At 43.6% G+C, this 20,049-nt stretch overlaps 1 protein-coding gene and 1 long non-coding RNA gene across 3 annotated transcripts; one reads left to right on the plus strand and one right to left on the minus strand.

Annotated features, from left to right (window-relative positions):
• The first annotated feature begins 1,505 nt into the window (after positions 1–1,505).
• ZC4H2 (zinc finger C4H2-type containing) lies at positions 1,506–13,028 on the plus strand. 2 transcript variants are annotated; one of them, XM_068204681.1, is made up of 5 exons: positions 1,506–1,938; positions 4,819–4,990; positions 6,244–6,416; positions 7,530–7,692; positions 8,799–13,028. In XM_068204681.1, exons 1-5 carry the CDS (start codon positions 1,793–1,795, stop codon positions 8,910–8,912), a joined length of 768 nt encoding a protein of 255 aa, XP_068060782.1. In that variant the 5' UTR covers positions 1,506–1,792; the 3' UTR covers positions 8,913–13,028. The 2 variants fall into 2 exon arrangements, with proteins under 2 accessions (XP_068060782.1, XP_068060783.1); XM_068204682.1 differs by lacking the exon at positions 1,506–1,938 and adding an exon at positions 3,306–3,577.
• Positions 11,975–14,128, minus strand: LOC137482411 (uncharacterized). Its single transcript, XR_011004049.1, has 2 exons — positions 13,629–14,128; positions 11,975–13,579 (listed from the first exon to the last, which is right to left on the minus strand). It is a non-coding gene; the product is annotated as an uncharacterized lncRNA (long non-coding RNA).
• Between the last annotated feature and the right edge of the window lie 5,921 nt (positions 14,129–20,049).

Here is a 20,049-nt window from a genome sequence, read left to right on the forward strand (position 1 = left end):
GTAGAATTAATTGCTGTAGATGGGATGATTATCTAGAGAGAAAAAAAAATTCTTCCAGTTGGAATTGTTCTGAACTAGATTTGTTGTCATAATGCTAAAGTGTGTGGACTGATGTTAGACTGTGAACTGGAAGCAGTTGGGGACTTTGCACAAAAATTCAGTCCTGTGCTCAGTGAAGTAGGGGAGTATTTTAGCCTTGGTTTCATTCTGTATAATAGTGCAACTTGTTTTGAAATCTATTTGCCTGTTGGCTCTTGGTTTAAAAAAGGATCAAACAACAACAACAAGGTTGAATTTTTCAGGATCAGCTGAAATATTTTTTCAGTGTCAGTTTAGTCCTAAGTACTTTATCTTTCTTTGAAAAATTCAGTCCACATGCTGGGAAAAACTGATCCTTATTTGCATCCCAAAATTTATCAAAGTTTATAAATAGCACGACAATAAATAATCCATACCAGTGTGGTGATTTCAGATAATATAAAGAACTGTCTGACCCACTTTGTCTAGGAGAAAAATTGAAACACAGACATTAAAACACTTGACCAAAGCCATGAAGCACAAGTCGAATGCTACCAATTTGTATATGCTGGGACTGCAAGTGTCTAACTTTTTGACCATTTTGAAGTGCTTTGAAATTTGGAGATGTAATATTTTCTCTCCTTTTTTAAAATATGGAAAGGAAAAATAACTGCTAAGGCTTGTGGGTGGGTTTACTTCCTAAGAACTTCCAACTGATTTATAACAGTTTGTGAAGTGGCTTTCTTAGTGTCATTCAAAGCAGAGTAAAGGAACAAGTTGAACTTGCATTTTCATTTTCAGCCCTCAACCTTTTAGCTTAGCCTGTAAAACCAGGAATCAAAAAATAGGATAAACAGTGCAAAAGTAGGCTGGGATTCTCATCACTCCTATTCGAGGGCATTTTCCTTCTCTCCCTCCTGTCCTCACCATGCCTGCTCTCCCTCCCTCACTGTCTTAGCAACAAGACTCACTGGCTGACTGTAGCTAACTTGTCTTCTACCCCCTCAAACCAATTAGTTCATCTATTTAAATCATGCATCGAAGAAGCCTGCCCCCTTTGAGCACACAGCTCGCTTAGGGCTCAATCCTACAATCTTCAATTTTTCAGGCAGCAAGAGTTTGCAGTTGACTGAAATCACATGAGGATAAGACCTTTTATGTTCTAATTTCTTTACAGAAGCTGTAGAGGGGTGAAGAGGGTGCTGGTGCTACCACTGTTTTCCTTCATCTACCTTTTTCTTTATTTGAAGATCACAACTATATAGGGAAAAGTCCCTAAATAATGGAGAAAGTAACTAAAACATCTATTCACAAAACATCTTCTATTCACAACTGCTGCTTTGGTGAGCAATTAGAACATTCAGTAGAAAACTCAGAGCATCCAGGAGAAAACAGCATTGTAGTAGTAATGACTGCAGCATGCCCTTTTCCTCAAAGCTTTTAATCAAAATCATGAACCCATCAACAGTCTTTTGGTGCATATTTTAACGAAATGCTAAACATGGCACAGATCTCAGAAGGAAGCCTTCTGCTCTTTTTGCAATCCTAACAACCTCAGGCATAATGAGGTGTGACAAATTGTTTTAAAATGCAGTTGCAGGAAGAAGGGCAGGCGAGCTTTGCTCTGCCTTGTGGGTGTTGTAGTCGTTTTGCAGCATCTCTGCCTGGGCAGCAATAGGAACCTGGACTCTAAGTCCCACAGCTCCCACTAGAGTCTGCCGCACAGGCTCAGAGCCCATATGCGAGGAGGGGGTGACTACATTGTGTCTATTGTATGGTTTTTTTGTTTTGGTTTGGTTTCGGTTTTTTTTTTTTTCCCCTGGCATTTTGCACGTTTCACGGGAGGTGTAAATCGGGAGTAAAAAGCATGGCAGATGAGCAAGAAATAATGTGCAAACTCGAGAGCATCAAGGAGATCAGGTATGTTTGCTTTGTGCCCCACCGTTACGTGAAGCAGCTTTTTCCTCGGGGGAGCGGAGGAGTTGCATCGATCTGAAAGTAGCTATTGTGCTACTGAGGGAAAGAAAACTACCGCTGGGTTTACGATGAGAGCTCAAAACACATTTTTCTAAGCAGGGAGGGAGCATCTGCGCCTGGGAATCGCCGCTGGAATCGTAGTGAAGGGCGGTAATGGTCGTGCATTTGCAGAGCGCAGCCCTGAGTGATTACACGGGAAGGCGGAGTGCGCGGGTGGGAAGGACCGAGCGGCCCCAGCGCAGCTGGGGGGAGTGGTGTCGGGCCGCGGCTGTCGTAGGGTTTTGACTGTTTGCCTGTTTGTTTGTCTGCTTGTTTGTTTTTACGTCATTTGAATTAGTATTTCGTATTCACGAGGCTCTCTGTCTGTGATTTTGCCCCACTCGCTCCCCGGCAGAAGCCTTGTCGGGCTGAGAAGGAAGGGGGGATGGCAAGGAAAGCAGTCTGACACCCAAATCCGAGGGCGGACGTGCCCTTGGGCAGGACAGGGCTGGGCAGCGCTGCAGGCACCGGCAGAGCCCCGCGGGGTGCAGGACAGCCATCTGTCCGTCCGTCCGTCCGTCCGTCCGTCTCCCGCGGAGGGCGGCGGTAGGGCCCTCCGGGGAGCGGCGGATCCGTGCGGGGTGAGAGGAGAGCGGCTGAGCCTCGGCGGCTTCTCTGTCCCTGCCCTGCCCTTCGGCCCGAGGCCGGGACCGACCGAGGGAGCCCCGCCGAGATCTCCGTACCTGCTGCTTCTGGCCGCCGCCCGGGGATGGGGACACACCGCCCCATCATCCGTCCGCTCCTGCCACAAGGCCCGAGCTGCCTCGGGCTGCGGTTCACGCCGTGCAAAACACCGGGAATTTGTATATAGCGTCCTTTATGGGGTGAGCTGCAGGATGCTTTGGGAGAGGGGGCTCGTTAAAAGCCAGGCAGGGTACAGCACGTGCCCGCATCGGGAACGTTCTTCATAACTTTAGGTGGGGCATTTCCACTCCTTGGTTTAGGGCACCGATTTTCAGGATTAGGCACGAGCTGTCTGTTTAGTTGGAAGTGGTGCAGCCGAAAGTCAAAACACGTTAGAGAGAAGAGTGGTTTTGAATGCAGCTGGGAAGGCATGCTGACTGCAGAACCCCAGAGCCATGAGAAAAGTGTTTGGGACATGACAGCCAGAGAGGGGCTGGCAGAGAGAGAGGAGAGAGGGCTGGCAAGGAATCCCAGTTCCCAGGTGATCACAGGGACTTCTGGCTGGTTACAGCATCTCTAAGAAGCACATTTTATCCATGGAACAAGTGAATTAGACAGCAGAGTATGGGCCTCAGCCTTCTTCACACAATACCACAAAAGTGAGCAAAGATCAAGCAAAAATATTTGTCTATCTAGTATCCCCAAACTATTTGTAGAAAGAGATGTGACAGTGTAAGAGCAATGATTTTGTACTCAGCTGGTACACAGGCTCTGTTTTAGAAAACAGATCTAAGTATGGCCTACTATAGTGTGTGGTCCAATTACTGTAACCCTTAATTTAAATTAATTTTTCAGTGAGAGTGGTATCCTGTATTTGGAAATTTACAATGCGTTTAGTTTTTGGATACCATATTCAAAGGTGATATATCAAGTGCACTTGACAAATTTTTGCTATTACTTTGTGGTATAAGGTAGAGCAAAAGTGATGTTTAGCAGTAGTGTACAATGAAGTATCAAACAAGTTACTTGAGTAAAAAAAAAAGATCTGTGTCAAAAAGCCATCGTACTTGCAACATTGATGTCCATTTTGAGTCACCTTTAACAAAATTTGGTCAAATAAATGTGTTTACTCATTCAAAGCTTGCATTCTGTGAAGAATTTCCTTCGAGACAAACAAGAGATTTCCTTATGTTTACAGATTCACCTTTGATAGATTTAGCAGACTTTATTTTCATCTGTATTTCATGTATTCTACAGACAGAGGGGAAAGAAGTCTTCATGAACAAAATCAAAGAACTTGCCCATTTGTGTAGTTGATCTCTATTGTGTATTATGATACAGTTTAGCTGGGTTTTGAAGGGATGTGAGAATCTGATTTTGAATCTGGAATCTGATCTCTATACCCATATCTGTATCTATAGATAAATACATATAATTTGTAGTCACGGGAATACTTCTTTCAGTAAGTCCATTTTATGCCCACAATCCAAACATATATGCACATGCTTATTTATATGCATTAAATACTTCCACAGAAAGAACCCAGTCATAAAATTAGGTAAATACCTGAAGACTCAGTGTTCTGACTAAGATAAAAGAGAGTAAGAGTGAATTTACTGATGAGAGATGCAGACACATCTCATAAATACAAGAGAGGAAACAGGAATTTTGTAATTGTTCTGTTTTAAATCTCCTTCGTTCATATTATCCTGCCAGACCACCTGCCTCTGAATACATAATGTATGTAGAAGTTTTTATATACTGTTTTTATCTCTTGCAGCTTTATAAACTCCTGAAGCGACAGAGGGAGGAACCCAGATCATACTGCTAGCTATGACACTTGGATTATGTAGCCATAATTAATTGTCCAAGTGACTGACCCTGCTTTCTGCCGTGCTCTGTTAAAACCTGACAACATTCTATTAATTTCATGATTCAGTACAAGAATTCTCTTACCACTGAAAAGCTCAGCAAAAGAGCTGGCATTAGAATTCAGTGTTCTTCTTGTACCTCACCTTCTGTCAGACACATTTAGTCTTATCCATTACTGCTATTGCCTTCTTTCATCTATCTAATCCCACATAAACTGGCACCTCACAAAAATATCTGTCAGTCACTTACTGTTGTCTCTCTATCTTTTTAATTGTCACTGGGATTCAGGAATAAGACTTTGCAAATGGAAAAAATAAAGGCAAGACTGAAAGCAGAATTTGAAGCCCTGGAGTCTGAGGAGAGGCACCTGAAAGAATATAAGCAGGAAATGGACCTGCTGCTGCAAGAGAAGATGGCTCACGTGGAGGAGCTGCGACTGATCCACGCTGACATTAATGTGGTATGTGCCAGCCCAGCTCAGACGGTCTGACTAAGACACAGCTGCACATGAATCATCCCACAGCTTGTGGAATTGTGCACATGAATGAACCGTCACTGGGTCAAAAATGTGCACTTTACCGCACCATCCTGGGATCCTACAGAGAGCACAAAGTCAATTTACCTCAGGATAACTGGTTTTTCCCCTTGTAGGGCAGGATATTTTATAATGTTGGCAGAATAAGCTGTTGCACCAAGAGGATAGATAACAACCAAGCCTATTGTGGCTATGATTTCACCAGTAGCCACAGTGATAGCACTCCAGCTGTCCCATAGAAAGCAGTTCTTCCTGTTAGTCTTTTCTCATTTAGCACCAAGAAACAGAAACTTTGGCAGCTAGGTGGGACTAGGAGATTTTGAGAAAATACATAGTGTTTGTTAAATTCATAGTAAGAGCTGACCTTCGTCCCAGAGTGGAATCACCAAACATCAAGAAGCACCAGCCTGAAGGGAATTAATACAAATAAGAGAAAAAACAATTTATAAACAGGGAAGATTAGCCAATTAGAGGGGCTAAATAGGGAATATATTTTTAAATACTTTTTTTATGTCATGTTAGGGCACTTACATGGGGTTTTTAGCTCTGAAGTTATCTGTGTTGCACTGGAAGAAAAAAGTTCCAACAAGTGAAAAAATACAAGCTATGTACTGGATGTGCAGACTCCATTTATTTCTGATTTCAAATGTCTGCTCCCCTGTCCAGCTGCCTAACCTCAGCCTCTGTTTCATCCTCCTCTCTTTGTGCAGTCAGGTTGTCTTTTTCTCTGCTGCTTTCCCCACTTGCTGCAGTAAGAGAAGCAGAAACCTTTACTTAGCTTGTTTGTTAACTTCTGCCAGTCAGTGTTCAGGTATCTTAGAAACACAGAAAATTAGTTTATGCTACTTTAAACTCTTTTTTAATGTCTCTTGAGAGTTTCTACAGCTCCTCACTTGCTGACTTTATTTGTAGCCTGTCTCTCTGCTTTTTGTGTTGTTCAGAAGTTCCTATAGGTTGAGTGCACCTTTTTAAAATGAAAATGCATCTCATATGTCACTTTCTGTTGCTTCTTCTTTGCCCATTTTTCATCCTCCCAATACCTTAAGTCTTTGCTTTACTATTGCATTATCTCAAATCTCTTCCAACTTGAGTGAGAAAAATATCTTCTTTCTGGTACAATCTGTTGCTCAGTTGGAGAGGAACAGTTCTTTAAAAACATGCCCAACCTCCTGTTTCAGATGGAGAATACTATCAAGCAGTCTGAGAACGATCTTAACAAGCTCTTGGAATCTACTCGCCGGCTCCATGAGGAGTACAAGCCCCTAAAGGAGCACGTGGATGCCTTGAGAATGACTCTGGGCTTGCAGAGGCTGCCTGACCTATGTGAAGAGGAAGAGAAGCTGTCCCTTGAGTAAGTCTCCAAAGTAAACATTATCTGGCTTTATGCTTTCTTTCAATTCTACTGGTCATTTTCTCATTTTAATTTTGTTGGTAGATGGAAAAAAACAACCCAAGAGGTAAGAATGAAAAACAAAAGTTAACAAAAAAGGATGTGGAGGACCTGTATTTGATAACATTCAGTCTGAATTTGTTCCAAGTTAAATTTAGGTTATTCCAAGCTGCAAACTCTACATACCACATGCAAACATTCAAGGGTGGTTGTTGGCTTTCTAGGTTTTATACCATATGTTGCTTTTTCTATATTTTTATTTTTCCCTGAAAATTACTTCTTTAGCAAGCAATAGTAGGAGGCAATACACAAGAGGGATACAAACCAGGTATTCTTCAGTTGGGTTGTGCTGCTGCTAGTCAGATTTTTACTTTTTGCTGCCTGCACGTGGCAGTGGCTTTTAGCCAAATACCTGTGACTGTCAACAAGTTTCCCTGAAATGTGGAATGGATTTGGATAATAAATCACAGTCTCATTTTTACATATAACCTAGGCAGAGCAGTGGCAGAATTAGCTGCTATTCAAAGAACAGTGTCCTCAGTTTAACAGACCAGTTTTAAATGCAAGGGATGTTTTAATAAGCATGTATTGATCTTATTGCCCAACAAAATTAACATAGTTTTCACAGGCACACAGTTTTCAAGATTTCCTTTGTATTTCTATAGAAATGTTGTTTTACATTCCAAACACCTTGACACTGCAAAGAATGTGTTAATCTGTTTATTAATCTGTTGTGTACAAAAGTTATTAATTTAAACAGAATAAAATAGAAAAACTGTTTGACAGAGGTGCATCTGAAGCTGTTGCCTATTTTTCTTCTATACATGTTGTCTATTTTTCATCTTACTAGATTTACATCCAGTTGGGAATCTGGAAGTGTAGAAATGCAGAAGAAAACACCACATATTCTATTTCTGAGCTAGTCAGTGTGTAGGCAATTTGGCAGTTTGACTCTAGTGGAGGAACATGATAGGGAAATGTGATCCACTGTATTATAACACCAAATATCCTTTACAGACTAATGAAATACTCCAGAAGGTGGTTACATTTTTTGTTTGTCATTCTTTTGTCTAGCTACTTTGAAAAGCAGAAAGCAGAATGGCAGACAGAACCACAGGAGCCTCCCATCCCAGAGTCTCTGGCTGCAGCTGCAGCAGCTGCCCAACAGCTGCAGGTGGCCAGGAAGCAAGATACCAGACAGACAGCAACTTTCAGACAGCAGCCACCTCCAATGAAGGTCAGGAGATGGAATGTGCTGGGTTTTCTCTTTTGTCATTGGAATGCATTATGTTTAGAAAGTGATTGATGTTTGCAAAAAGGAAAAATTACGTGTCCTGATTCTGATTTTCCTTGCAGTGGTTCAAAACAAGAGCAAGCAGTAAACTTAAAGTAGTAGCACCAGTCATCAAGGGTTAAGGATAAGAATCTTTTAGGACTTAAGTGTCACCCTCAGCAGAGATGTAGACAATTCCCACTCCTCTCGTGTTTCACATGAGAGCAAGGCATGTAAGAAAGAGAAAAAAAATCTGTGCAAAAGAAAAAGTAGTGGCTCTTAGTTAATGCCATATGGAGTCATATTAAAAGCAGTGCACATCTTTTATGAGGGAAATTACCAATGGTGTAAATTACCAGGAAAGGTCATTGCTTCTGTACTTGGAGTAACATGTGGATTAATGTAACAGAACCACAGGCACTTAAGTGACAGTTTTACTCAGCTCCTTATGTAGTGAGAAGAGTTAAATAGTTACATAGGGGTATTCATCCCACCCAGGTTCCAGAGAGTCACTAAGGAGGTAAATTGATGTAGGTACACACTAAAGTAATGTACTTACTATCTGTAGTTAGGCAATTGAAAGCCTTTCTGCAAGTAATAGGCTTCAGTCAAACATAAATTACAGGGCTTAGTCTGGAGCAAAAGGGCAGAATTCTGTACCTTGTGTTAAATATGTGGAATTCATCCCACCACCTGCTCCTGCGTTCAATTCTGTGACATTGCAGTTGGCCATCACTGTAACTTCTCTGACTCAGTGAGCTATTAGGCAGGTAAACACCTTTAAAACATCACTGTAACCTTTAACACAAAATAGAATTTGAAGTTACTGATACATGTATGAGCCATGTGTCTGCAGAAATGCAGTTTTACTTCAGTGAGATGCTCCTGTTTTTCAGTAAGCCTGAAATTACAATCCACATGCCTAGATTGTATAGGATGCAGCACCAGTTTTCCTTTGCAGACAAGGAGCCTTGTTTTTGTCTGTACTGTAAGGTAGAGTGTGATACTCAATAACCTGTGTACCAAGGCCACTTTGATGTTTGTAACAAGAGGCTGCAATTGCGTTTCAGGCATGTTTGTCGTGTCACCAACAAATCCATCGGAACGCCCCCATATGTCCACTCTGCAAAGCAAAGAGCCGATCTCGGAATCCCAAAAAGCCCAAGAGGAAACAGGATGAATGAAATCCAGGAGATCAACAAGCTGTGTGACCTGTCCCAGTACTCTTCCAGTAGAAAGGCAAATTTGCCCAGACTTTACTGAATTGCAGACTCAAGTATGACCGGCTCATTGTTTTCTATTTAAATGCAATGTAAGCACAATGTTCCTGCTCTAAGTTCCTTCCAGTCTTTAGGATTTGGTTTTAGGAAAGTAAGTATTACTGGTGCTACAGTTTAACATTTCAATTGTTCCATCTTTTGTACTCCTAAACAAACTGGAATTCTTTGTGCAAGTATCCTAAATGTCAGGCTATTTCTGTTGATCAAATGTGATTATCACAAATGCTTTTATGTTCTCTTTTTAAAAATCAGATGTTACTAAAAGATTATTCTCTTTTCTCCTGATAACAGGAGACTGTTTGAAGTGCTGAAATAGCAGACTGTCTGTTTGTTTCACCGAAGAACAATTTGTTTACCAACCTCATAAGAGTGGGTAGGTTTGGGTATCCAATGGAACTCTTTTTAAACAGAAAATGTTCAGGGAAAATGAGATTTGTTATACAGAAAATCAATGCATTAAGGACACACATGGGTTTTGATTTACTGAAGTTGATTGTACCATTCCTTAAAACTTGGAAAGGTGCTGGCTGTGTATGAATTTCTCAAAATGATGTAATTTGTCATGCTTTAACATCTTAACAGGTTGTTATTTTCAGTGGTCAAAAGACTAATTGACTTAAGAACAAGGCTGAAGTGAACTGTATTAGTGGAACTCCTAGGCTTTATGGCTGACCAATGACACTGTGGTTCTCTATGCATGATATATCCCAGAGCTCTATGTGCACAGACTGCACATCAGCCATTCTGCATGTCTTCTGTTCCTGGTTTCTACAGCCAAAATCTGGCAGACATATCCTCCACTGAAGCATAGGAAAGTTCAGGAACATGCATGAGGAACAGTGTCAACTAAAAATGATGCATTTCACCAGAACCAACGAGCTTTGGTGTCTTTGCCCTCCCTCAACCAAAACTTTCTATTTTTCTGTCTTTCAATGGGTCATTTTCAAATAAGCTTTACTTCAGGCCAGTTTGTTTTCTTGTTCCGTGTGTGCCAAAAGAACCCTTTCTAAAGCATCTGGAGTAGATCACTCCCTGTATGTCTTCCCTTTGTTTCATATAATGTAACAACAGTTCTTGCAATGGGGAGGATGGCAGTGATCCACTTACAGAACTGGCACTTGAAATTTATCATCTCTAATCCCAGTTTTGTGACCACCTTTGTTGCCTAAATTGATCTCAAGTGTTAAATATTCTTTTCACTAACTCCGGGACACGGGAACTGCTTGTTCACACTCTTCTCTCTTTAGCCCAGGTTTCTTTCTACTATTATGTTAGAGTGGTTATGCTGGGATTTTGACTTATTAGGTAGGAAGAACAGGGAAGCCCCAGGTCTCTGCTCCAAGAACTTTGCAAAATGCTGGCAACTGTAATAAATCCACATGATGCCATTTTGCTGGCCACATCACATACATATCGCCATTAATTTCCTAAGTCTGCCACAAAGTACACGAGTGATTTACTGAAAATAGTCCTAAAACTGAAGCCAGGTTCAGGAGATACTTCCCCATTTTAATGTTACATAGTCAAATCAACATCTGTCAACAGCAGACAGAATGTGGACCACCTGCCCCTGAAATTATGTGAAGAGCAGATTCTGCTAGCTGAACTACAGGGATTTGATCTCTGAGATAGCAATAATGGAAGACAGTCTCCATGCTCCAAATGGCAATAGTGTGTTATGCATGTTTTGTAGCACAAATACTGGATTCTACTGTTTTAAATGTCACAGTGGTCGCATGCTGTGTGCCCTGTTCAGAGCAATTCCTATGGAGTTGAAGGGAAAATGCACAGAGTTAAAAGACAGTATGTGGACTTCCCCAAGTTTATACATGAGAGCAGCATACTTTGATGGTAGTTGTACATAAATTTAAGAAGTAGTGACAGTGGAGTGGGCGAATGGTCTGCAATGAAGTAGTGTGAATAGGAGGATTGATTTGTAGAGACTTCTACTTACAATTCAGAAATAGGTAGGGTTAGTCATAGTTGTTCTCACTTTACTGTTACTTTGCCAGGTTCTTCCTTTCTTGGGAGATCCCTGAACTGAGATATACTTAAGGATGCACCATTTACTGATTTAGTACAGCAGTTTTGTATTTTTACTTTTTTAAACTAGTCTCATGTGCTCTTGTGTTTTACAGGGTTAGGGTTTGTTTTTTTTTTTTTTTTAAAGTGAATATGACATACTGTGTTGGCATCAATTGTACTAGTATTTACAAATTTTCACATCCTTTACGAAGTTCTGCCATATGACTAGCACGCATTGCTGAGGGTGAGTGTCACTGGAGATAAGTCAGCAGGGTGCCCTGGCTGCCAAAAGGGCCAACCACAACCTGGGGTACATCGAGCACAGCATTGCCAGCTGACTGTCTCACTCTACACTGCACTGGGGGCAGTTTGGGATGCCTCAGTGCAAGAAGGACATCAGACTGTTACAGTGTTCTGGAGTCACCTGTGAGACCAAGACTGCAAAAGGTCTCAAGGACAAGACCTCTGAGGAACAGCTGAGGACGCTTGGCTTGTTCATTTTGGAGAAAAGAAGGCTGAGGGGTGTCCTCATCGAAGCCTACAACTTCCTCCAGGGGGAAGCAGAGGAGGAGGAGGTACTGATCACCCTCTGATGACCAGCAACAGGATATGAGGAAAGAGAGTGAAGCTGCATTGAGGGAAGTTCAGACTGGACACCAGGAAAAGGTTCTTCTCTGAGAGAGTGGTTGGTCACTGGTCCAGTGACCCAGGGAAGTGGCCAAGGCACCAAGCCTGTCAGGGTTTGAGGGTCACCTGGATGACACTCTTAGCCATACAGTTTAATGGTAGGTAGTTGGACCCGATGATCCTTATGGATCCCTTCATACTTGAGATATTCCATGATTCTAGCCATTTCAAGGAGATAAAACATGTATTATGTATTGGGGGACCATGGGGGTGGGGGCAGGGAGGGAAGCAGTGTCTTTCATAGGGAAAGAGTATTCTTTTCTCTCATGGAATAATCACGGAAGTTTAACTGAAGAACTCTTCTCGTGACAGCCCCAGGCTCTTTTCTCCCAGGCAACTCTCTCAAGAGACTGGAGGAATAATTATGAAATATTGATTTCTTGGTATTCAGACAGAAGAGGAAGCTGTCTGAAGTACAGCTCTTAACACAAGTCTACTGCATTTTTGCTTCATGGAGCAACAATGGCTTCTTCACTTGTATCTGAAGTCTTTGTGGATACTTCTTCACTTCACTTAAATTTATTCTTATTTGGGTCAAATTGTCTGAGTAGCCACAATGAGACCCTCCTCAAAGCTCAGGAGGCTTTTATGTTACTGAAGTCTGGTTTAACCCTTTGTCGTTCTGTTTTTAAAAGGGTATCCATGTAACAACAAAATAACTGCATTTTCTTGGTAAAGATGGTTTCCAGGGTCTTTGTTCCTTTCCTCAAAGGATAGTCCTGTTGTTCTGCAACCAAACAGAAAAAAACCAAAATCCCAAGCCTTTCACCCTGCCATCAAGCCTAAGCTCATAAGTAAAAGGATGCAAACACTGTACTGTAGCTAAATGCTTTGCTTTATAAGTTTTCATACCCGACCTGGGGTGGATCAGTTGTCCAAACTTTAGTGCCAAGGACACCATTAACTACAGAGAAAATGTAAGGCAAATTTAAATACTTGCACTTCCTGAATTCAACATTAGCTTTATGAACAGGACCCTGACTGAACCTGACAGTGGCTTCAATTTACACAATCTAAATTTGAAAGAATAGACATTGATGTGTTACTTTAAATACCATACTATTCAAGAAATTAAGACTTCACTAGCACTTTAAATAAATAAAAAGTGCTTTATTCTTTTAATTTAGAGTTTTCTAATTCCTCCAGCATACATTTTCATTTTAGTATTTAGGTATTCTAGCAATATCTGGTGTTTTCACTGGCTTCTGTGTTTTAAGTATTTTACTCCTGTGCCTCACAGGAGTAGCGGTGTGAGATCTGTTTAATTTGTCTGTACAGTCCTTTTAAATAAATGTTTGTTTCATGTCATGCTTGCTTTCTGCAGAGTACTTTCACATTTGTTACTTGCTTATGCTACTGAGAAGCCCCGCTGGTAAAACTCAGCTCTCTGATTTTACAGAATAGATTTAGCCACAATTCTGTTATACCTTTATAGAACCTTTATGGAAATAAAGATCCCTTCAAATGAGCTTTAGAAAATAGAAAGGAAAAGCAGATAGCACAAGAGGTTTTAACCTAGCCAGACTTCTGAGTTTTTTCCTTCTAAAGTTAAATTTGAAAGTGGAAAGAAACACAATTCCTTCTCCAACTTAATAATTTTTGTAGCTGTTCATTTTGTTTAGCAATATAAATTTTTCAGACTTTGAAACAAAGTGCTCTAATTTCTGTTCATCCTGCTGCTTTTTTCAATCCCTTAATCTTAATCTCAGTTGTAACATTACTTGTAACAGTACTCACAAGGCTAATACACATTCATACCTTCCTAAGAACTAACCCTGAAATATTCCCTGTAACTAACATCAGCTTCCATAACATTTTCCTGAGCTTCGCAAGATTCTGCCATAAAATGAGCTTCAAACCTCTGGATCTTCCTAAATCTAATATTAAAGTGTAGCATTAAAAATAAACCCCTGGATCTTCCTAAATCTAATATTAATGTGTAGCATTAAAAATAATCTAATCTATTTCAAGGGGAAAAAAACCAAAACAAAGCACCAAAGCTTGTTCCACCGTTAAAAACACTTTAAAATTATTATTGTGCTCTTCAGGCTTTACTCCAACTAGCCTTACTCTTAACTTCTCCTCTTCACTCTATTCAGGTGAAGTGGTTTAGTAGTGGACTTAGCAGTGCTGGGTTAATGGTTGGACGATCTCAAAGCTCTTTTCCAACCTAAATGATTCTAAGGTTCTTTATCTCTGTCCTGCTCCCTTTTCCCCCCCTCACTAGCTGTTCCTCCATCCTTTTTCTTGTCCCTGTGTTTTCTGTTTGTCTCTGTCCCATTCCCAGCCTTGTGCTTTCCCTGTACAACCCCACCACCAACCTGGTTTCCTCTTCCCCCTCCTCTTCCTCTCTTCCTCCTCCCCTTCCCTCATCACAGGCTCTCTCCTGGTGGTCTCCAGCTGTGTCCAGCAGCCCATTGCTCCAGGGGCTGACCATCAGTCAGTTTCCCTCCGGACTGACCAGAGCTGCTCCACAAAGAGCCCCGGAGCTGTCCCGTGGGCAGGGGCAGCGGCAGGACCCCCAGGCGAAGGAATTTGTCACAAGCATGACAGAATAAACCCTTGGAGTATTCAGAATAAATCTGTAGTATTCACATTCTCTGAACAGGGAGAGACATGATTCTCTCTCCCAAGACTTTTCCTGGGAAGTTGTGAGACGCAGTGAGAAAGCTCAGAGGAAGAAGACAACAGTTCTTATCTCTGTTCACTGTGCCTGTTGTTTGGCTCATGTGGAGTGTGTTATGGAGATTGTTTACCGCAGAGTGGTTATTTGTTAATTGGACACTGGTGAGGGTTGTTTAGATTGATTGGCCAATTGGGTCGAAGATGTGTCCTGACTGTCTGGAGACAGTCACGGGTTTTTCTTTAGTATCTTTTTAGTATGATATAGCTCTAGTATGTTATAGTATTAATGTAATATAATTTAGCTTAATAAAAGCAATTTATTCAACCTTCTGCAGCATAGAGTCAAGGCGCGTTATTCCCGGCGCAGGGGCGTCGCACTGCTTCAATACTTACCGGCCACCCTTGCTGTCCCTTCGCACTGTTGGAGGGCTGTCAGGAGCTTCAATACTTACCGGCCACCCTTGCTGTCCCTTCGCACTGTTGGAGGGCTGTCAGGAGCTTCAATACTTACCGGCCACCCTTGCTGTCCCTTCGCACTGTTGGAGGGCTGTCAGGAGCTTCAATACTTACCGGCCACCCTTGCTGTCCCTTCGCACTGTTGGAGGGCTGTCAGGAGCCCTGGGCAGGAGGCGATGCCCAGAGACAGCCGGACAGCGGCCCCGCTGCTGCTGGGCCGCAGCTGAGGGGCCTGAGGCACCTCTGCTCCTCTGCTCACCGTTCTTGGAATTTTTATGTCTCTGGGTCGCGTTTTTCGTCTTGGTCCTACAGGTACACATACAATAGGGGCTTGAAAATACGCATGCAACTTTTGTACATACGAATTACATAGAGGAAGCAATAAGGGGCTTGCGGGCGGGAGACAACACGACGTCCGAGGAGGCAGCCGCCGAGGCCGCGCGCGCCCGGAGGCGCTGTGTCCCTGCGGCGCTCGGGTCGCTGCTGCCGCCTGCTGACCGCCCGCGGTACTGCAGGCCGGAGGCGGCGCTCGGCTCTCGGGTCGCTGCTGCCGCCTGCTGACCGCCCGCGGTACTGCAGGCCGGAGGCGGCGCTCGGCTCTCGGGTCTCTGCTGCCGCCTGCTGACCGCCCGCGGTACTGCAGGCCGGAGGCGGCGCTCGGCGCTCGGGTCGCTGCTGCCGCCTGCTGACCGCCCGCGGTACTGCAGGCCGGAGGCGGCGCTCGGCTCTCGGGTCGCTGCTGCCGCCTGCTGACCGCCCGCGGTACTGCAGGCCGGAGGCGGCGCTGCGCCCGCGGAATGCGCGTGCGCGGCCACTCCAGCGGCTCGCGGGCGCCCCCTGCCCGTCCAAGGCGGCGCTGCAGCCGCGGAGCGGGAGCGGGAGCGGGACCGCCGCAGGGCCCTGACGCGCGCCGCGCTCTTACACTGTGTGCGCTTTGTCCATTTTTTTGCACTTTTTAGCCTATTTATACTATTTACCTCACTACGCTCAGTGCTGCCGCCCGGAGGGAAGCCCCCGGCACTGCGAGCCGGAGCCGGCGCTGTCCGTGGCAGCGTTGGCAGCGCCGCGTTCTCCCCGAGCGGCAGAAATCCAGCGCCCAAAGGCCCGCAGCCTCCCCTCTGAAGCCGGGCCGAGAGCCGCCACCCCCGGTCAGGAAACTGCCAGAACAAACCCGCTCCCCGCTCTCCCCCGGAAACATTCCAAGGGTATGGCAAGGAACGCGGCTTCGTCCTTTGTCCCTTGGTCGCTATTTTCCATCCCCCTGAGAACAAATGCGAAGAAATTCCCTGAAAAAACCTAACCCCCAACACGCAGAAACTCAAATAGAGAAGTGCCATAGCTGAGGTTTTTTTCCACAGCTTGAATTCGGTGTGTCACATCATCACTGCTTTTCTCATTCCCTGTGGCTGGGGAACTTAAAGCGGTGACAACATTTTCATAGACACAAACAACAACCGTGGAGAAGCTTTGCAGTTACACACGACAGGCTGAGACTCATTGCCCCCTTCAGGGGACATAAATTGCTCCTTCGCACTAGACCTTGTTATAAATGAAAAATGATCCAACCAAATTAAAAAAAAAAAATAAAAAGAATTTATTTTAGCAATAGAGATCTCACTTAGCCAGCCACACGGAAAAGGACAGCGCCGAGCCCGGGATCGGCGCTGGGTGCAAGACACAGAGATCAGCCTCAGCAGAGGTTTCACTCCATGCCCCCACACCACCATCCTGGTGCAAGCGATTTTTATAGGGAAAATTCTGCCTGAGGCCAGGATTTCGGCATTCAGTCCTTTGTTTCATTTAAAGTCCCATAAATTGATGAGATTTCCCATAAATTGATGAGATCTCCTTCAAGGTAGAGAAATTCAAAGTCTGGTGTAGTGGAAACTCTTGATGAAATTTACGGGACCAGAGTATTCACATGTATCGGCCCGGGGGGATGTTCCTGATGATGATCAGCGCCTGGGTGTCTCCATATCGCCTCAGGTAAGGCCCATCTCCTGGGGGCTTCTAATGCCAAGAGGTACATCCTGACAACTATTTAACATTATATATATATGAAGCAAGAAAACGGCGCGAATTATACCTGTTACATATAACAACCTTGTGCACACAGGGACCCAAACCACAGGGACTGTCACCACCACCAGGACACTGACCCGTCACACCAGCCTTTGCTTCTCCCAAACAGCTGCTGAGATGCATTCTCTGTGACACATCTTACAGGCCGTGATTTATTACAAGGTTTTATTTTATTAACCAGCAATGCTGGGAGTCTTTTAGCTTGATGTCTTGCTAAGAAGGAAGTTATTTTGCTCGTTAATTACAGGTACGGGAGGGGAATGGGAGGCGAATGGGAGGCAGGGCTTTTGTTTTCTCTCTGTTCCAGCTAGTTAACCACACGTATCTGGTGGGAAGAAAAGGAAAAGGAGCCATGCAGAGGTAGCTCCTAGGAGATTGAAACTCTGCCCTGTGGCCTGCCTTGAAGATGCTGGGGATGCTGGTGCACCTCTCACGCAGAGAGCGCGCAGCACTCACACAAACTGCCGGCAGATCCCAGGGAGCCTCCATTTCACAAGCTGGAAAAAGGAGCCATGCCTTCCCCACCTCAAGGTCCTCCAGACTGGGCGGGCAAGTGGCCTTCCAAGGGAGATAAAGGAAGATGGGAGCCTGCTGAAGGATGGAAGGATGAAGGCCAGAGCAGCTGGATGTTCTACAAGTATGTCTCAACCCATCCTCACTATCCTGCTGGGAGAAGGGGCAGGGCTCATGTCCTGGCTGCCAGAGGGATTCCTTCACCCACACCACGGCACAACAGTGCCTGCTGAGGCTCGAAGGGTTTGTCCTGTGCCTTCTGATTCCTGCCCATGGCTGTGGCTCTTTTATCCCTGCCCCTCATGGCAAACCTCAGGCAGTTCCATGGTTTCATTCAGACACGTTTATTCTAAGTGCATCCTCATGCCATCCACACTCTGCTGAGGATATTTTGTTTGGGAATTTCTCCTTTAACTCTTTGAATTCCTCTGTAAATAGGCAGCTGCCTTTACTTAGCAACTGCCTGAGTCATTTCCTCTCTGAGCAATCCTCTGGGTTCACTCTGCAGTACTTCCTCTTAGCATTTTCTACATCTTCTGATATTTTTCCTTTCTTAGCTGAGGCAGGCTGCTAAAAATGGCAACAGGATTTCACTGTGTATTTGTAAAATTGATACCACCACCCCAAAGATCTCTTTATGTCCTTTCTCATAATAATTTCCATTTCCAGTTGTATAATTATTGAGTCTTGAGGCAAGAGAAAAGTCATATTTTAGTGGTCCTAAAAAAATCCCCATCTTAATGAAGATATAACCTGCTTCAATGTGATTCAGGTTTCTGCTTTGAAATATTACTGAAATAATATTGACATAAACAATTTTGTCAATAGGAAAAACAGACTTAAGGCATGAAAGCTTTTTGCCACCTTTTCATTTTCACCAGATGTCTGGAGGATATCAGAGAATCATAGAGGTTGGAATTTTTAAGGTTGGAAAAGACCTCTAAGATGAGTCCAGCCTGCACTGCCTAGTTCATCACTAATCCATGTCTCCAAGTGCCACATTCACACATTTTTTAAGAGCTCCAGGGATGGTGATTCCACCACTGCCCTGGGCAGCCCCTTCTGGTGTCTGACAACCCCTGCAGTGAAAAAAAAATTCCCTACTATCCAATACAAAATCTATATACACACATATAAATATTGTATATACTGGTTTCCAATACACTCTTCTACATTAGCTGACATTAACTATCACCTAGAACGGTTCTAATATGAGTTTATTTTTCACTGTACAGAGATACCAAATTTCCAGGATGTGAAAGCCCAAACCCTGTAAGTCAGTGGAACAAGATGTGCTGTGCCAACCAAAATCATTTCAGGGAAAAAAAACCAACAACAACAACAACAACAAAAAAGAAACCAACAATACAAAAAAAAAAAAAAAACCAAAAAAAAACCAAACCAAACCAAACAAAAAAAAAAAAAAAAAACCGAAAAACAAACAACCAAAAACAACAACCAAAAAAAAAAACCCAAAAAAATCCCAAACCTGGTTTTAGGTAAAGGAGCAGTTTGGGATTTAGCATTGCTTTAAGGAAAAAGTGTACTTGTCCCACTTCAGGGCAAAGACCTTGCTCAGACTATGGAGAACAAGGCTTAAATATGACACTTCCCAACACACATCCAGCAAAATGTCCTTTCTGAAAGAAGAAAAGCCACGCCTGACAGCCAGTGGCATTTATGCCATCGCCATCCATACTGCCAGAATGCCCCCCTGTGCAGGTCCTGGGTCTAACCCATCCTCAGAAAAGGCCAAGGAAGCCTCTCTGCCAGGAGCACCCCATCCAGCCTGTTACTGCTCTGGGCAGAAACAAGCCATGGCCAAAAGTGTGTCTGGAATTCCTGGAAACGCAGGAAATGCTTAAATCCAGACCTGGGTCTGACCCCTGCTGCAGGATGTACCTTTACATCCCCTCAGAATGTCCCACCTGCCCTGCTCAGGGCATTTGGGAACAGGCAAGTTTTTAATTGTGCCCAGGTTTTTAATTCTAGCTCACATCTAATTGAGTTTTGCTTTAATGTTTGTACATCAGAAGGAGTGATAATTGAAGGGGTGGGGATCCTGCTCCAGTCAGAAAAGTGAATGCTCACCTGATTTATAGCAGGTATTAACCAGGGCCTCACTAGATTGTTCCCATTAGGAAGAGAGGCTGAAGAAAAAAGTTAGAATTTTAATGATACTGAACCTTGTTCCTTGAACACAGAAGAGCACCAAGCAGCTCTATTCACCATTTCCAAACCAGGGTCATTACACCCAAGTCTCTCCTCCTGTTATTTCAGGAGTCCATGAGATGACTCCTTTTCTCACTGACACACAAAGCACCCAAATCCTCTACCCTCTGCCTTTGCAAGTACAAGCTTTGACATGCAGCCCATTGTTTTGGCTGGGACACCAAAGAGAAACATCCACCCTCACCTCTCATTACAGAAATAGGTGGTAATTGGTCTTTTTATTTAATTTCCAAGATCCCAGTGGTAAGCAAACCACCATCTACAACTAAGTCTGCAGTCAATGCACCCTCCTCCTCACATGAAGAATTCATATATCCTGATTTAATCTGTTCTGCCACAGCACACTGGAGCCAAATTCCAGATCAGATATTACATAGCATCCTTCTGTGCTGTATCCTACATTTAGTCACTCCACACAGGC

The sequence above is a fragment of the Anomalospiza imberbis genome, chromosome 14 (assembly GCF_031753505.1).
Source record: "Anomalospiza imberbis isolate Cuckoo-Finch-1a 21T00152 chromosome 14, ASM3175350v1, whole genome shotgun sequence".
Taxonomy (NCBI): domain Eukaryota; kingdom Metazoa; phylum Chordata; class Aves; order Passeriformes; family Viduidae; genus Anomalospiza; species Anomalospiza imberbis.

Bases quoted from the DNA above. Each gene is read 5' to 3' on its own strand.
- ZC4H2 (XM_068204681.1), top strand. From the start codon at position 1,793: ATGGTTTTTTTGTTTTGGTTTGGTTTCGGTTTTTTTTTTTTTCCCCTG. The intron at 4,991-6,243 runs GTATGTGCCAGC...CTCCTGTTTCAG, and splicing joins TCCACGCTGACATTAATGTG to ATGGAGAATACTATCAAGCA. The intron at 6,417-7,529 runs GTAAGTCTCCAA...TCTTTTGTCTAG, and splicing joins GAAGAGAAGCTGTCCCTTGA to CTACTTTGAAAAGCAGAAAG.